Below are 18,701 nucleotides of genomic sequence, written 5' to 3'. Positions count from 1 at the left end.
GATACCATGCCGTATCGAAACTGGTAGCTTGTATTGAAAAGAATAAACGACGGTAGATTCAAATACAGCAGCTAGTTTTGTTACAATTATTGAAGTACTAAATGTCAGGTCGCAGTCTCACTTTTATTCAATGGATTACCAGAGACTCACTTATTAAATGAGGTTAAAGACTTCCTCACCGTTTTCTGGTCCACCCACTTGATGCAGGATGATAAATCTCAGAGTTGATATCAGGATTGTAACTGAGATTAGTTTCCACAGCTCAGGCTTTTTTTTTAAATGCCTGCCCATCTGCTACAATATGGTCAAGCCCAAATAAGAAAATGGCCTCCCAGTGAGGTCAGTCCTTTCTCTTTGGGCAGATGTTTGGTGGTTTATTCGAGTGATCCAATACAGCGAATGTAAGTGAAGCTGGTCCTCCTCAGGCAAGTTCTACAAGGCAGACTCATCTGACTGAATGGTCACAGTAGTTATAAAAATAAACCAGTTTTTACCTTAAGCACTTCTAGATTAGTTAGCTTCTTGAATGTACTCTACAATTATTGAAAAAAGTCGGAAGAAGTGAACCTATTAAGTGAGATCGAGGACCCTCCACTATACTTGGGTCCACTCATCTATGATGAATTCAAAACCCAGGTCGTCACTGAGCTCGGGTTTCTGCAACTCAGATATTCTGTGAAATGACTGCTCATCTATTACAATACCGTGTAGCCCAAAGAAGTAAATGGGCAGACAGTGAGGACACGATTTTTAGGGTAGATTTTGGGTGGTGTATTAAACAGAACCAGTATGGTGGTTATAAGGTAAGTAAGCCAATTAGGATCAAAGTTTTAGGCGTCCAGATCCGGCATTTTCTGTGATGTGTGCTCACCTGGTCCAGCATGGTGAAGTCCAGAGAGGTGAGCCGGTTGTAGGCGAGGTCCAGTTCCTCCAGCTCGGGCAGGTTCTGGAAGGCCTCATCGGAGATGCGTGTGAGCCGGTTGCCGCGGAGGTCCAGCGTCTTGAGGCGATCGAGGTTCATGAAGGCCCGCCGCTCGACGCGCTCGATTCGGTTGTCGTCGAGGCGCAGCGTCTCCAGGGACGACAGGTCGACGAAGGTGTGCGTGTTGACGGCCGAGAGCGAGTTCAGCGACAGGTACACCTCCTCCAGCCCAGAGTGGATGTTGCCCTGTGGGCGGCAGAGGTCGCCAGTCACCAGTGGATATGGATGATAAGATTCGCTAATTATACTTCTATCGTCAGTAAAAGTCAGAACGACTCGTTCACGGTTAATTGAATAAACAGTTTACTAAGTAGTAAATATTGACTGAAAGTAAATCAAAGAAGGAATAATGTATCGAGAAGCAACCGGACATGAAAATCAATAAAAATGTTCTTGACGAAGTGAAGGAATTTTATCATTTTCGAAGCAAGATAACGCATGACGGACGAAACAAGCAGGATATAACAAACATAATAGCACAGATAAAAAGAGGATTCATCCCAAAATCCAGTCAGTTATTGTCAAAACAGATCGTAAGTTGAGAAAGAAATTTTTGAAACCGATAAACTGATAAACAGTAGTGTATATAAGTGAAGCCTGAAAAAAAAGAGAGAATCAAAGGAGTTGAGGAGTGATGTTATAAAGGAAGACGAAAATTAGGTGAACTGCTGACAAGAAATGTTAATATTACTACACTATTCTCTATTCTATGAACAGCGCATTGTAATAATTTATATTACTTAATTACATCGAAAGTAAAAGAGTTCAGGTACAAGGCTTGTAAATAGTGTCTTACAGTATCCACAGGATTACAGAAGTAATAAATACAGGTTGTTCGGAAATTTCTTTTACAATCTTCTGCGTCTTGTAGAGGGGTGTGTGCACACATCCCGTCTGCAATAACGAACGGTTCCGTTCTGCGACGGTTTCGATTCAGATGTATAACGCATCCAAGTCTGCTGAGGGAGAGAGAAAAGTCTCAGAGTTGCCCGTCCTGGACCAGAACATGCTTCGTAGGTACAATTTCTGTAAAATTATTGAAGGCCGCCGTATCGAGCCGTTGTTCTAACCCATCAATACTGTTTTGTACGTACAGTATGCTGGATTCTTTTTTCTTTTGCAATAATGCAAACACCTAATGTTTAAATGTTAATACATACAAAAGTGTGTATGTGATAAATGGATGTTTCTTTATGTTTGATTTTGAATTGTTACGTAATAACTGTCCTACGTCACGCCTAATTCAATTTATCCAGTAGAAGTCAATGAGTAAAATATTTGAATTGAAACAGTCGCAGAATGGAAACAGTAGGATCCGGAAATGGGTTCCTATTCAAAATATAACGTACTCTCTCCCTTCTAAAAGGCCTGGGAGTCTGTAACGGGAATTTCCGAACATCCTGTATGTGAAAAACTAGAACCAGAAGAAGGGATACGATGAGAGAACAGGAACACCGACCTTCCACCGTACTAGAAGGTTCATCAGAGAGCAATCATTGTGGGGGAAGATAGGGACACGAGTATATACTAGAGGTGTTCAATAAGTAATGCAACATTTATTTTTTTAAAGCAGGTTGGTTTTATTCAGGACTCCAATCCATCATGTCATCCTCCACTCTATTGGCTAGATAATCCTATTTTTCAACATAATTTCGATTCGGTGCGACCCTTGCGCTTCCTTACTGGGAGATCCTGTATCCCCGTATAGCATCACTGAATTGGACGACGTCGGAGCCAACGTTTTGCTGCGTCAGTTACTTCCACACCATCCACGTACTGCTTCCAGCGGAGTGCGTCCTTAGGGCCAAACAGACGGAAGTCGGGAGGTGGATAGGCGGCGAGGAATGCAGCGTGACACACCTTCGAATACCCCAAACGATGGGCGAGTGAGCCAGCACTACCAAGAGGACTGTACAGTTGTACAGCATGGTGTCTACTAGCAATCCATCGATCACCTCGAATGATAGTATCAGCAAGTTCCAACATTACAAGAGTCACAGCTGTGTGTGGCCGGCGGGCACGCAGGCAATCGGACAGGTTTTCCTCGATCTTGCCGCGATGATGGCAGACGCCACGCTCAACGACTCACCGTGCTTTTGTTCACTGCCAGGTCTGTATAGACATTTTGCAAGCGCCTATGAATATCTGCGATGCTCTGGGTTTCCCCCTAAAGAAGCTCGATGACAGTTCTCTGCTTGGAATTTTACTCCGTTACAGCCGCCATTTTTAAAGCTACGTATAGCGTCGTCACCTTTTGGAACTTCATAAAACTACAGAACCTCAACGAGAATATTCCACGACCTTCCACTGCAAATGCAACATTTGTTCAACCGAAGTTGTCTCAGAAAAAATGTGTTGCATTAATTATTGAACTCCGTTCCAATGGTACATACACTACTGGTGATTTTCCCTGCCTCGTGATGACTGGTTGTTGTGTGATGTCCTTAGGTTAGTTAGGTTTACGTAGTTGTAAGTTCTAGGGGACTGTTGGCCATAGATGTTAAGTCCCATACTGCTCGGAACCATTACTGGCCGTTAAAATTGCTACCTCACGAAGATGACATACTACAGAACCGAAATTTAACTGACAGGAAGAAGATGCTGTGATATGCAAATGATTAGCTTTTCAGAGCATTCACACAAGGTTGGCACCCGTGGTGACACCTACAACATACTGACATGAGGAAAGTTTCCAACCGATTTCTCATAGGCAAACAGCAGTTGACCGGCGTTGCCTGGTGAAACGTTGTTGTCATGAATACTGTAAGGAGGAGAAATGCGTACCATCACGTATACGACTTTGATAAAGGTCGGATTGTAGCCTATCGCGATTGAGGTTTATCGTATCTCGACATTGCTGCTCGCGTTGGTCGAGATCCAATGGCTGTTAGCAGAATATGGAATCGGTGGGTTCAGGAGGGTAATGCGGAATGCCGTGCTCGATCCCAACGGCCTCGAATCAGTCGGGATGACAGGCACCTTATCCGCATTGTTGCAACGGATAGTACAGCCACGTCTCGATCCCTGAGTCAACAGATGGGGACATTTGCAGGAAACCATGCATATGCACGAACAGTTCGACGAGGTTTGGAGCAGCATGGAGTATCAGCTCGGAGACCGTGTCTGCGGCTACACTTGACGCTGCATCACAGACAGGAGCGCCTGCGCTGGTGTACTCAACGACGAACCTGGGTGCACGAATGGCAAAACGTCATTTTTTCGGATGAATCCAGGTTCTGTTTACAGCATCATAATGGTCGCATCCGTGTTTGCTGACATCGCGGTGAACTCACATTGGAAGCGTGTATTCGTCATCGCCATACTGGCGTGTTACCCGGCGTGATGGTAAGGGGTGCCGTTGGTTACACAACTCGGACACCTCTTGTTCGCAATGACGGCGCTTTGAACAGTCGACGTTACGTTTCAAATGTGTTACGAAGCGTGGCTCTCCCCCTTATTCGATCCGTACGAAACCCTACATTTCTGCAGGATTATGCACGACCACATGTTGCAGGTCCTGTACGATCCTTTCTGGATACATAAAATGTGTAACTGCTGCCCTGGCCAGCACATTCTTCAGATCTCTCACCAATTGAAAACGTCTGGTCAACGGTGGCTAAGCAACTGGTTCGTCACAATACGCAATGGGCAGCTGCACCTGTACACGCCATCCAAGCTCTGTTTGACTCAATGCCCAAATGTAACAAGGCCGTTATTACGGCCAGAGATGGTTGTTGTGGGTACTGATTTCTCAGGATCTATGCACCGAAATTGCGTGAAAATCTAATCACATGTCAGTTCTAGTATAATACATTTGTCCAATGAATACACGATTAACATCTTCATTTCTTCTTGGTGTAGCAATTTTAATGGTCAGTAGTGTAGTTGAGGATGCTGTGAAATTAAGAGATTGGCGCAGAAGATGATGTCGCGAAAGGCCAAATAAATTCACTCAGTAGACTGATGACTCTATACCCTCCTCCCCGTTAGAGACCGAAAATAAAAATATTGTTTGCATCAGTAGCTGTTGAGAAATGTTAGGAATGAATAAAGTGTTCGTGAAAATGAGCATGTTTTGATCGATGGACTCTACAAGTTTGAATACGGTGATGTGATCCTGTGGCCCACCTGGAAGGTGCCCTTGGGCACGTGCTCGATCTGGTTGTCCTGGAGCTGGAGCACGCGCAGCCGCCGCAGGAAGTGGAACGAGGTCTCGGGCATGGTTCGCAGCCGGTTGTTGCTCATGTCGAGGCTCTCCAGGTTGACCAGCGGGCGCAGCGCCTCGTGCGGCAGCGTCCCCACAGAGCTGGCTAGACCATGGGCCATCCGCAGCCAGGTCAGTGAGTGGCCAATCTGCAAAACGAAGCGTTCTCCCAGTCCCAGCTACCCAACACACAACCCAGCTGGCTGTCGATCGTGCTGAGGTTGTATAGATTCGCCAACACCTACACTGTCTCGTGCGGCAGCGTCAGGATGTAACTGGTGAAAATTTGGGCTTTACCAATCTCAGCGAATGACATATCTCTGAGGAGAATCATTCTCTGACCAGGGAAGTACTTGGGCTCGAACAAACAGGTCTGTATGAACGTTTGGTTACAGGACTATGTGCTGGTGGGTGTCGTTTTTGTGCAAAACTCTGCAGTCATGCTCTAGATATCACTGTAGATGTAATTGTAGACGCCAGGCGCAATGCAGCAATCTCAACTATAAATGTAAATGCGGAATGTCAATAAAATGCTCCGAGCAATACGAATGACTGCAAAACGTACAGTGAAGAAATGCAAGTTGATCGCATGGCGTATTTTCACATTCTATAACATCAGTGTTGAACGCCACGCCAATGACACTTTTGAAGTTGTCCACTGGTTCACCAATATCGTAGCCAGCGTTCTGCCACGCGTAACGAAGCATTGGTCTGTATCCTCCCGCAGATAACTGATTGTAAATGATAGAATGCGTATTCATGATAAAGAATCTGTCGTGCCATTTTGGCTGCATATTACTGGAACGTAGTTTAATTAAGCCTGTTACTCTCTTGGCATATATTATATTGCCTAAAGAAATACACATCCAGAGGTTGTGCATATTTTGTAGTTTTAGGCGGAATGATTTTTAAATCTGCATGTTTTCCCCCAGATGCTTCCAGTAGTACTCGTTCATCCCTATGTCCAGTCCAGGATTCACAAAGTACTAATAACTTTCTCGACAAATGTGGATTCAAAACTGACAGAAAAAACGTCTTCAGATGTTGTTTCGTCATCTTCCCACTCACACTTGCATCGACGACGACATTTGGAGGGCACCGCGTTTCTATTTCCCTTGACACGCGGAGTCCAAACTTTCCATTGGATTCTTGGAAGCAAATATAGAGTTTGTCTGCCAATCGTCCGTCCATTGATATATGTGTTGCACAGTTAACTGATTGCAACATCGCGACAGTGTTTCTCTCCCCTTTCATGGTTAGTGTTCTGTCGCAAGAAAGTTCATAGTTGAACTGACTCTGATCACAGTTCCATACAGAACTAATATCGGTGTTTTCTCTCGTGATATGCTCATTGACGTCAGCAACAAATGTTTCAGCTCTTTCAATCAGCTCTTCTTCGTCATCCTTATCTTTTCGTGCTTGGAGCATAGTGATACGGCGTGACGTTATCCTAAAGTCCTTTTTTAAATTAGTAATAAATCCTAGTGAAGCTGTAAAGTTTGTACACCCAAGATTTCTGGCTAAGTCCAATGCCCAATGTTGTAAATGCCAATAATGAACGGCGGAACCCCATTCTCGCGCTTCATCGAATTTCGCCATTACACGCTCCTTGATGGTCTTGAAGAGCAGTGTACGATTTCCTTTGAAAACTGTATTTGCTTCTCTTTTCTTTGTCACGTAATCCAGTATGTTTTTAATATTGCTTTTAGACTTCAGTTTAGGGTATCTTTTCAGAAGCTTGTAGTATGTGTCGAAACCTCTTACGTAATAATCATCGTACATGTCCTCCAGTGTGTTGTCACCAAACGCCGTAATGATACTTGCAACTTTAACCTCCTTCTTGGGAGACGGTTGGTATTCACTGTCACTGCTTCCACCGCCTCTTCCCGCACTTGCCATAGCACTACGGTTTGCAATGAGTTGTTCGTTATTATCATCCCTATCATCATCATTTTGTGCTAGTGTTACAACAGTATCTGTTTCTAACTTATGCTTATATTTCTGCACTATAATAGATACCAGAATACATGCGTATGATTCGTCTCCTACACCAATACCATCTTCACAAAGAAGGGATCTCCGTAACTTCATCTCAACCAATCGCAATACATTAGCGGGATTGATTACCAATCGCCGAGCCATCTGACACTTCAGTACACAAATAATGTCACAAAACGCAACCTCAGAGGCACACAGCACCGTCTCTACTGGTCCCGACTGGCGTACCGGCAGGTCAATGTGCAATGCGGCATGGCATACGCAGAGACCTCTAACGGACGACTGCATAATTTTGCAGATGCAGGAGTATCACTAGTGCAATAAGAGACCTTCACATTATTTCTCACACGATTTTGGTGTATTTGTGTTTGTTCGAGCCCAAGTACTTTCCTGGTGAGATCCAACAACCCACTACTAGAGCCCATTTGGTTGTTGAATAAGTGTAGGTGGTTAAACCGTGGGCCAGGTTATACAGTCTGAGGACGTCTTATATCAGTTCTTCGTTTGGTCGCTAAAGTCACGTTTTGTTAAAATTTATATTTGCTGACGCCTTTGGGGTCAGCACGTCTTTCAAGTGAAACGTAATTGTCATGAAAGTACAAGTACTAAGTATACGTGACATTAAGAGCAAAAATATTTTAAATCATTCACAATAAAGTTAATATACCGTAAAAATGAAGCACTACATAGCAATGTGTCACATAACTACATTCTAAACATCGGTGTTCAACTGATGGTGGTCAATCTTTTCATAAACTAACTAGCAATACATGACACCAGCTGACCTACAGGGTGACAATAATTGAACTATATGAAAAAAACGTGCACACACTTTATTCAACATGTAAACGTCACTACAGATATTCGGATTTAGGTTATGACGTGTTCGATATGCCTGCAATCAGTTAGCTATAGGTTTTCAGTGGCGTTAAATCGTGCGCTACAAGTAGAAGGACAACTTAAAAATAACAATAGTTTCGAGAATGAGATTTTCACTCTGCAGCGGAGTGTGCGCTGATATGAATCTTCCTGGCAGATTAAAACTGTGTGCCGGACCGAGACTCGAACTCGGGACCTTTGCCTTTTACGGGCAAGTGCTCTACCATCTGAGCTACCCAAGCACGACCCACGACCCGTCCTCACAGCCTTACTTTTGCCAGTATCTCGTCTCCTACCTTCCATACTTTACAGAAGCTCTCCTGACGGTTCGCAGAAGGTAATTGAGCCATCGTAAAATTTGCTGTTTTGAAGAGCACACCGCAGCGCGTAGTGTAAAGCAGTCGCCTTCGGATTCTGGCGGTGGCGCCGCTGGGGCAATCGCAGCTTTGGTGTCTCTCTCTGGCGGGAAAGGGGAAACGTTGCCTGTTCACGTGCATTTAAGGGGCGCTGTGAGCTCGGCAGTGGGTTAGTCTGTCAGTTGGCGAGTCTGGTCAGTTGGTCAGTCGGAGTGAGCCTGGGTCAGTCACTCGTCACCAGTTGCTGGTCTGTCTCTCGTTCGTACTTGTACGGCAGTGAGTGTCTGTCTGTCGTCCGCAGTGCTAGTATGTGTTAGGTCGCCAGTCTACTCGAGTTGCTCGGGCAACGGTCATTGGTGGTTGGATCGATCGGTTGGTTGGTGGCGCACTGAGACACAAGATGGCTTGTACGTCTTGAACATTGGCGCATGTGAGGTCGCCACGTGAGTCCAGTGGGCCGCGATGTATAACGAGGTGTAGTGGCTTCGCGGCCGACACGAGAGCAACAGGAGCCAACCCATGACACCGTTCTGGCCGGTGCGAGCTGCGACGCCGTGAGACGGGAGATCGGCGCGCCTTCCTGCGTCCGTTGAAGCGGCTGGCAGTGGACGGTTCAGGATATCGTTTTGGGGGTGGTGTACCAGTTTATTAGAAGTTAAGTCATTCGTGATATGTTGCTTCATTTATGTGTTAAATTCTACTACTTTTGCTTGGTCAGTCGCTCTTCCCCAGCTTGCTCGTTTGTCTTCCGTCCGCATTTGTTAGTGTCTGTCCGTCTGTCGGTCTGCCATACGTTAATAGCTGCCTCTGTCATGTTTGCCGGATTCTGTGTTAACGAATTTATTGCTTAAGGTGTAAAGGCCGAATTCCTGAAATATGTTTACATCTTGCCTATCATTTTCTGAGGTGATATATCTGTAATGTAGAGAATGTTGGTACATTTTATGTAAAACTGCATGTCATGGATTTTATTTAATGGTCATTTTAGTACATAAAGTTGCCACCCTAAGAGATCTTTTATAAACAAGTTGTACTTTCGGTGGAAAATAATTTTCAATGTGAGTGTTTTGTACCATCTCCATCCCTCTTACGGGGTGCATAGTTTATGTGTTTGTGTGAATTGTTAAAATTTTTAGTTTAAAGTAATCTGGGGTGTTGCCAATTTGCACCAGTGTAGTCTTTCAGAGATTGTTGTGAGCGGTCGTGACTACAGCCGTGTTAAAAGGAAGCGGCAAAGTTCGCAGCCCGATAGCTCATACTACAAAAGAAATTGTTATTTCTGTCTCTGAATAAACTGTAAGTTGATATTTACAGGGTGCTTTCTGATTATAATTCTAAATCTGTTTTTTAAAAAAAGGGGTTTTAGGAATAAAATTTCCATTTATTGAAAAAAAATTAATTTGTTTCATCAGTTAACCTTTGGCAACTACTTCCACGCTCACATAGTGCGATTAAATGTATAAATGTTCTTGGTGAATCGCCAGTAAATAAAGGAAATTCTTAAGAAAAGGTTTTGAAAGCAAATTCACGGGTCAGTAACGTTTCCAACAACTGAGAGGTCTTGCAGACGCAATTGAGAACAACGACCAGAAAGGCTGTGTGAAGTGACACTAGTCAGAAACAAAGCCCGACAGCATTAGGGTTAAGGAGATTTTGTTATTGATGACTAAAGACTCTGTCCTGTATACGTGCTGTGTTTATCGAACTTAGAGAAAAACCCCACAAACTTATGCGGCAACCTGATATCAAGAATTGGAGAGGTTCCAATACTGAACCCTATGGGACGCAGCAGCAGTAATCTGAAATCACCTAATAGATTTGGTTTTATTTGAAGTATGTCCATTTCATTAGATTTAAAAATCACAATAATGCAATCAGCGACATTAGCTGTCACATACTTTATTTGTGACTGATGAAAAAAGCAGAGTCGGAAGGGAACTACATGGCAAGCGGGCTCACCTCAGTGAAGGCGTCCGGCTCGATGAGCGAGATGGCGTTCTCGGACAGGTCGAGGCGGCGCACGGCGCGCGCGTGCATGAAGGCGTGGTTCTTCACGGTGCGCAGGTTGCCGCGCACCACCCGCACCTCCTCCAGGTCGACGCCGAACTCGAGGAAGTCGTCCGGCGCGAGGTGCGGCTGCGGCAGGCGTGACAGCGACAGCGAGCGCAGGTTGCGCATCCTGACGTGATGAAGGACGTTCGTCTCACTTCGGGTCGAAAGCTCGACCGCTAATGTATCCGCTAGCACTGCTGCTTTACTCTTTAAGCGTATCTACGTCTACATCTACATATCTACATCTACGCACATACTCCTCAAGCCACTGTATGGTGCGTGGCTGAGGGTATCTTGCACAACTACTAATTTCCTTTCCTATTCCACTAGTAAGAGGTAAAAACTAATGTCAGTGTGCTTCCATATGGGCACAATGACGACGATGGTTCAAACCAGCGTCTGGACATCCTGATTTAGGTTTCCCATAATTTCCCTACATCACTTCAGGCAAAGGATAGGATAGTTCCTTTGAAAGGGCATGACTGACTTCCTTCCCCAACCTTCCCTACTCCGATGGGACCGATAACCCTGCTGTATGGACCCCTCGGCCAAATAAACCTGCCGGCCACGGTGGCCGAGCAGTTCTAGGCGCTTCAGTCCAGAACCGCGCGACTGCTACGGTCGCAGGTTCGAATCCTGCCTCGGGCAGGGATGTGTGTGATGTCCTTAGGTTAGTAAGGTTTAAGTAGTTCTAAGTTCCAGGGGACTTATGACCTCAACTGTTGAGTCCCATAGTACTCAGAGCCATTTGAGCCAAATCAACCTACCCAGTTACCAGTCCATACAAGCCCTAAACTGTTTAACCTTATTTCCATGTCCGCATGCGAAATGTACCTCAGTGGTAGTCAGTCTCAAATGCCAGTTCTCTAAATTTTCTCAATACTGTTCCTTGAAAAAAACATCGCCTTGCCCTACCCTAGTGATTCCCATTTGAGTACCCGAAATATGTCCATAATACTTAACTGTTGTTCAAACATTTTTGCCTCATCAGTCTTCTTAGAGATTTGATAGGATTGCCACGTATTTCTCTCCTGTGCCAAACTACGTCCTTAATTATTTGCTGGATGCATTCCAATCTCTACCTTCCTCTTCCGTTTATACCTCTATAGCTCCCTCTTGTACCATAGAAGTGAGTCCCAATCTCTTAACACATGCCCCATCATCCTGTCCTGGTGTGGATCCCAAGCAATCTATCAGTACTCAACAATGGCTCGCACTGGTATCCTACATGAACCACACTTTCCCAAAATCCTCCAGTAAACCGAACTATTCGCCTTCCCATTACAGTCCCTAGTTGCTCATTCCATTCCACATTGCTCTGCAACGTTACGCCTAGGTATTTAACCAACGTGACTGTGTCATGCAGTACACTACTAATGCTGCATTCAAATATTACAGGTTTGTTTTTCCTACTCATCTGTATTAACCTATATGTTTCCACATTTAGAGCTAGCTGTCATTTGTCACACCAACTACAAATTTTGTCTAAATCGTCTTGTACCCTCCTACATTCACTCAACTTCGACACGTTACTGTACAATACTACATCATCAGCAAACAACGGCAGACTGCTTCCCATCCTGTCCTCCAAGTCATTTACGTATATAGAGACCAACAGCGGTCCCATCAGACGTCCCTGGGGCACCCCTGAATATACCCTTGTCTGTGTTGAACACTTGCTGTCGATGACAATAAACTGGGTTCTTTTACTTGAGAAAACTTCGAGTCATTCACATATCTGTGAACTTATCCCATACGCTCGTACCTTCGTTAATAGTGTGCAATGGGGCACCGTCTCAAACGCCTTTCGGAAAACTAGAAATATGGCATCTGCCTGTTGCCGTCCATCCATAATTCTTAGTGTATCAAGTGAGAAAAGGGCAAACTGAGTATCTCACGAGCGATGCTTTCTAAAACGGTGCTGATCTGTGGACAGAATCTTTTCCTTCTCAAGGAAATTTGTTGTATTCGAACAGAGAATACGTTCAAGAGTTCTCCAACAAACCAGTGTTAAAGATATTGGTCGGCAATTTTGAGGATTCGTTCTTTTATGCTTCTCATACGCAGGAGACAACTGCACTTTTTTCCAATCGCTTGGGGCTTCGCGCTGGCCGAAAGATTCCGCAATAAATGCAAACTAAGTAAGGTACCAGTGACATAGACTATTCTCTTTGTAAAACCGAACTGGGAATCCGTCAAGACCTGGCGACTTATTTGTTTTCAAAACTTTTAGTTGTTTCCCTACACAAGCGATGCTTATTACTATTTCCTCCATAGGGTAGTCTGTGCGATGGCCAAACTACGATATACTTGTGCAATTCTCCTGCTTGAACTATTTCTGAAATGCGAAATTTCAAAATTCGGCTTAACTGGTCAACTAGTGACCGGTATCCTTCACACCCGGAGAAGGAGGTCTTTTAGAATACACTATCTGATCAAAAGTATCCGGACACATGTACATAACGCGGAATTTACCACCAGATGTCACGAGAGATACGCCCGACAACATAAAAACTGACGGAGACTATCGTGTTGTCAGCAGACAAGCAGTAACAGCAGAGTGACTTCTGACATCAGCTAGTCACTGGATATCGCCAAACTAACAAATCCATAACAGGGATTTCAATCGTTCTAAAGGTGCCCAAGTCAATTGTTGTCGGTGTATTTATGGATGTTTTCAGGTGGGGATATTAAGCCGCTTGGTAATTGTAAAAATTCAACGTTAAATCTTTATTTTGCACAATTCGCTATTAGTTTTCGTCAGTGACTACTATGAAGCTTAACCTAAAACGAATAAATCAAAGCATTAGAGATTGAATAGTTTAGAGGGAAATATGAGATTAAATAGTATTTCACGTGCTGTCAAAAAAATGGTTCAAATGGCTCTGAGCACTATGGGACTTGACTCCTAAGGTCACCAGTCCCCTACAAGTTAGAACTACTTAAACCTAACTAACCTAAGGACATCACACACATCCATGCCCGAGGCAGGATTCGAACCTGCGCCCGAAGCAGTCGCGCGGTTCCGGACTGTAGCGCCTAGAACCGCTCAGCCACCCCGGCAGGCTCACTTGCTGTCATAAAGGGCAGGAAAGCTAAACCATAATTTTAACTAAAGTAATTTGCTCTTTTACGCCCATCGTAGTAAGTAAAAAAATTGTCACAGTAACAACTGTGTGCGATAATTTTCGTCGAGGAGGAGGTCCACATCGACAACTAGTAACACACTGATAGTTGTAACGAGGCGAAACAGTGAAGGACACAGCCAAGGACAACGCCTTGTCACACTTAAAACTATTACATATGCTAGCAATCGCACTATCGATTTACTAAGAGGTGCATTATAATCTTTGGTTGCAAGTAAACTCACTATATTAGTGCGCTAGATCGTGAAATTCCGTATATACAAACGCTATACACCACGAAGCGACACACTAGGAACTTTTGTAATTTAAAATACTTCGTAACTGCCGAAAATAAATTAGCTGAAGCCATAGAAAACCATTTAATGACATCAATACACCATTTACAGCCACACTGGCGAATTTTTTTATGTTACAGAAACATCGTAATTTCCGGAAAATAAGTCAGCTAAGATATATTGCTGGGCTAGGATGTTATTATTAACCGATTGATTAATCCAAAATAGCGTATACTAGCATGTAAACAGCAGCTTACAAAATAGTGCATCATAAAATTTAATGAACAGTTTAAATAAAAAGAAAGCCAACCTCACACCGTATCTTATACCAAAATATAATATAACAGTAACATGGATTCCTCTTGAACATACAGATCAAAACTTTATTAGAATTTTAATTCCACATACGCAATGGAAGATAAGGAGATACGGGTGGCGCGGGATTTCGGGGAGGGGGGGGGGGGGATGGCTTTTCTAAACAGTAGAAATATTTTTTGATGAAAAAATTGAATATAGAGCTTACAACCCTTACAACCCCATTAGTTGCACATACTCAATGGAAGATCCTGGTGGCAGGGGAGTGGTAGCTGAGGGGACGGCAAAGAGACCTTTCTGAACACCAGGGGATAAATAGTATAGTACACCTACAGCTTTAACAGTGATATAAAACACTTAATTTTATTGAGACTCTTCACAGGTGGAGATGCAGGGGGGAAGGGGATAGGCAAATTTTATCACTATGAAGTGGAAATATAAAGAAACATCTAAATAAGTACCAGGCATATACTAATAGATACAGACGCTCGTACTCTGTCGAAGGTGGTTCTAAAAACTCGTCTGATATCAGCGGAACAAGTCACTCGTGAGTTCACAAGTGCCACCAGCGGTCCCTCTAGCAGACTGACTGTACATACATAGTTAAAAAGAATCGGGTACAATAGTCCAGCAGCTCCTCATACGCAGAACAATGCTTGAGGTGGTGTAAGAGCGACGTCGCTGCACAGTGTACGAGTGCAAAACGAGTGGTTCGAGTCATGAATCACGCCCTTCCTGTGGCAGGGTTTGGGTTCGTGAATGCCTGGAGAACATTACCTACCACTGTGTGGTGCCACAATGGAGAGAAGGTGGTGACACCATGGAACTCTTTTGTGGTGCGTTACGATGTCGACTTCGATCCGGAGCCCAACGATCAAAATCATTCCCTTTTCTGGTTTCGCCTCTTGAAAAAGGATGAACTGCCATCGCTCAACAGACATTCAGACGTCTTACTGAAAGTGCCCCAGAATTGTTGAAGGCAGCGTAAGAGTGAAGCCTGGGCACACCCCGTGTTATTGTCCGCTAACAGCAGTCTGCACAGTTTCGACGAGCTAGTGTACATTAGCTACATGATCCTCCCCATAAACCATGGACCTTGCCGTTGGTTGGGAGGCTTGCGCGTCTCAGCGATACAGGTAGCCGTACCATAGGTGCAACCACAACGGAGGGGTATCTGTTGAGAGGCCAGACAAACGTGTGGTTCCTGAAGAGAGGCAGCAGCCTTTTCAGAAGTTGCAGGGGCAACAGTCTGGATGATTGACTGATCTGGCCTTGTAACACTAACCAAAAGAGCCTTGCTGTGCTGGTACTGTGAACGGTTGGAAGCAAGGAGAAACTACAGCCGTAATTTTTCCCGAGGGCATGCAGCTTTACTATATGGTTAAATGATGATGGCGTCCTCTTGGATAAAATATTCCGGAGGTAATATAGTCCCCCATTCGGATCTCCGGGCTGGAACTACTCAGATGGACGCTGTTATCAGGTGAAAGAAAACTGGCGTCCTCCGGAAAATTTAAAAAGGGAAATGGACAGGTTAAAGTTAAATATAGTGGGAATTAGTGAAGTTCGGTGACAGCAGGAACAAGACATATGGTCAGGTGAATACAGGGATATAAATACAAAATCAAATAGGGGTAATGCAGGAGTAGGTTTAATAATGAATAGAAAAATAGGAGTACGGGTAAGCTACTACAAAGAGCATAGTGAACGCATTATTGTGGCCAAGATAGATATGAAGCCCACGCCTACCACAGTAGTACAAGTTTACATGCCAATTAGCTCCGCAGATGACGAAGAGATTGATGAAATGTATGATGAGATAAAAGAAATTATTCAGATAGTGATGGGAGACGAAACGTAGTAGGTGAATATGGATTGGGGGGAAGAAACTAAAGCGGAAGCCGCCTTGTAGAATTTTGCACAGACAATAACGTAATCATAGCTAACACTTGGCTCAAGAATCATGAAAGAACGATGGAAGCAGCTTGGAGATACTGAAAGGTTTCCGATATATTACACAATGATAACACAGAGATTCAGGAACTAGGTTTTAGATTGTAAGACATTTCCAGGGGCAGATGTGGACTCTGGCCACAATCTATTGGTTATGACCTGTAGATTAAAACTGAAGAAACTGCAAAAAGGTGGGAATTTAAGGAGATGGCACCTGGATAAACTGAAAGAACGAGAGGTTGTAGAGAGCTTCAGGGAGAGCATTAGGGAACGCTTGACAAAAATGGGGGAAAGAAATACAGTAGAAGAAGAATGGGTAGCTGGTGAACGTAGCAGAGGATCAAGTAGGTAACAAGACTAGGGCTAATAGAAATCCTTGGGCAACAGAAGAGATATTGATTTTAATTGACGAAAGGAGGAAATATAAAAATGCAGTAAATGAAGGAGGCAAAAAGGAATACAAACGTCTCAAAAATGAGATCGACAGGGAGTGCAAAATGGCTAAGCAGGGATGGCTAGAGGACAAATGTAAGGATGTAGAGGCTTATCTCACTAGGGGAAAGATAGATACTGCCTACAGGAAAATTAAAGAGACCTTTGGAGATAAGAGAACCACTCGTATGAACATCAAGAGCTCAGATGGAAACCCAGTTCTAAGCAAAGAAGGGGAAGCAGAAAGGTGGAAGGAGTATATAGAGGGTCTATACAAGGGCGATGTACTTGAGGACAATATTATGGAAATGGAAGAGGATGTAGATGAAGATGAAATGGAAGATACGATACTGCGTGAAGAGTTTGACAGAGCACTGAAAGACCTAAGTCGAAACAATCACCGGGAGTAGACAACATTCCATTACAACTACTAACAGCCTTGCGACAGCCAGTGCTAACAGAACTCTACCACCTGGTGAGCACGATGTATGAGACAGGCGAAATACCCTCAGACTTGAAGAAGAACATAATATTTCCAATCCCAAAGAAAGCAGGTGTTGACACATGTGACAATTATCGAACTATCAGTTTAATAAGCCACGGCTGCAAAATACTAACACGAATTCTGTATAGACGAATGGAAAAACTGTTAGAAGCCGACCTCGAGGAAGATCACTTTGGATTCAGTAGAAATGTTAGAAAACGTGAGGCAAACTGACCCTACGACTTATCTTGGAAAATAGATTAAGGAAAGGCTAACCGTCGTTTCTAGCATTTGTACACTTAGAGAAAGCTTTTGACAATGTTGACTGGAATACTCTCTTTCAAATTCTGAAGGTGGCATGGGTAAAATACAGTGAGCGAAAGGCTATTTACAAATTGTACAGAAACCAGATGGCAGTTATAATAGTCGAGAGACACGAAAGGGAAGTAGTGGTTGGGAAGGAAGTGAGACAGTATTGTAGCCTATCCCCGATGTTATTCAATTTGTATACTGAGCAGCCAGTAAAGGACACAAAACAAAATTTCGGAGTTGGAATTAGAATCCACGGAGAAGAATTAAAAACTTGAGGTTCGCCGATGACATTGTAATTCTGTCAGAGACAGCAAAGGACCTGGAATAGTAGCTGAACGGAATGGACAGTGTCTTGAAAGGAGGATATAAGATGAAAATCAATATAAGCAAAACGAGGATAATGGAATGTAGTCGAGTGAAATCGGGTGATGTTGCGGGGATTAGATTAGGAAATGAGACGCTTAAAGTAGTAAACGAGTTTTGCTATTTGGGGAGCAAAATAACTGATGATGGTCGAAGTAGAAAGGATATAAAATGTAGACTGCCAGTGGCAAGGAAAGCGTTTCTGAAGAAGAGAAATTTGTTAACATCGAGTATAGATTTAAGTGTCAGGAAGTCATGTCTGAAAGTACTTGCATGCAGTGTAGCCATGTATGGAAGTGAAACATGGACGATAAATAGTTTAGACAAGAAGAGAATAGATTCTTTCGAAATGTGGTGCTACAGCAGAATGCTGAAGGTTAGATGGGTGGATTGCATAACTAACGAGGAGGTATTGAATAGAATTGGAGAGAAGAGAAATTTGTGGCACAAGCTGACTAGAAGAACGGATCGGTTGGTAGGGCATATTCTGAGGCATCAAGGGATTTAATACTGGAAGGCATCGTGGAGGGTGAAAATCGTAGAGGGAGACCAAGAGATGAATACATTAAACAGATTCAGAAGGATGTTTGTTGCAGTAGGTACTGGAAGATGAATAAGCTTGCACAGGATAGAGAAGCATGGAGAGCTGCATCAAACCAGTCTCTGGACTAAAGACCACAACAACAACAACAGCTACATGGTAGATCCCGTAACTGGAAACATCCCCCAGGCTGTGGCTAAGCCATGTCTCCGCTATATCCTTTCTTTCAGGAGTGCTAGTTCTGCAAGGTTCGCAGAAGAGCTTCTGTAAAGTTTGGAAGGTAGGAGACGAGATACTGGCAGAAGTAAAGCTGTGAGTACCGGGCGTGAGTCGTGCTTCGGTAGCTCAGATGGTAGACGACTTGCCCGCGAAAGACAAAGGTCCCGAGTTCGAGTCTCGGTCGGGCGCA

General features: G+C 43.9%; 1 protein-coding gene across 1 annotated transcript in view; it reads right to left on the bottom strand.

Annotated features, from left to right (window-relative positions):
- LOC126293315 (chaoptin) overlaps positions 1-18,701 on the bottom strand; it is a 253,508-nt gene that overhangs the window by 97,970 nt on the left and 136,837 nt on the right. The window contains exons 7-9 of the mRNA XM_049986461.1: positions 10,379-10,598; positions 5,111-5,335; positions 872-1,168 (exon numbers count right to left, since the gene is read on the bottom strand). Coding sequence (XP_049842418.1) covers positions 872-1,168; positions 5,111-5,335; positions 10,379-10,598 — 742 coding nt within the window. The remainder of the gene's footprint in view (positions 1-871; positions 1,169-5,110; positions 5,336-10,378; positions 10,599-18,701) is intronic.

Source organism: Schistocerca gregaria, chromosome 10 (genome assembly GCF_023897955.1).
Source record: "Schistocerca gregaria isolate iqSchGreg1 chromosome 10, iqSchGreg1.2, whole genome shotgun sequence".
In the NCBI taxonomy this organism is placed as follows: Eukaryota; Metazoa; Arthropoda; class Insecta; order Orthoptera; family Acrididae; genus Schistocerca; species Schistocerca gregaria.
The sequence above is the reverse complement of the archived record's forward strand: the minus strand, read 5'-3'. Positions and strand labels throughout refer to the sequence as shown.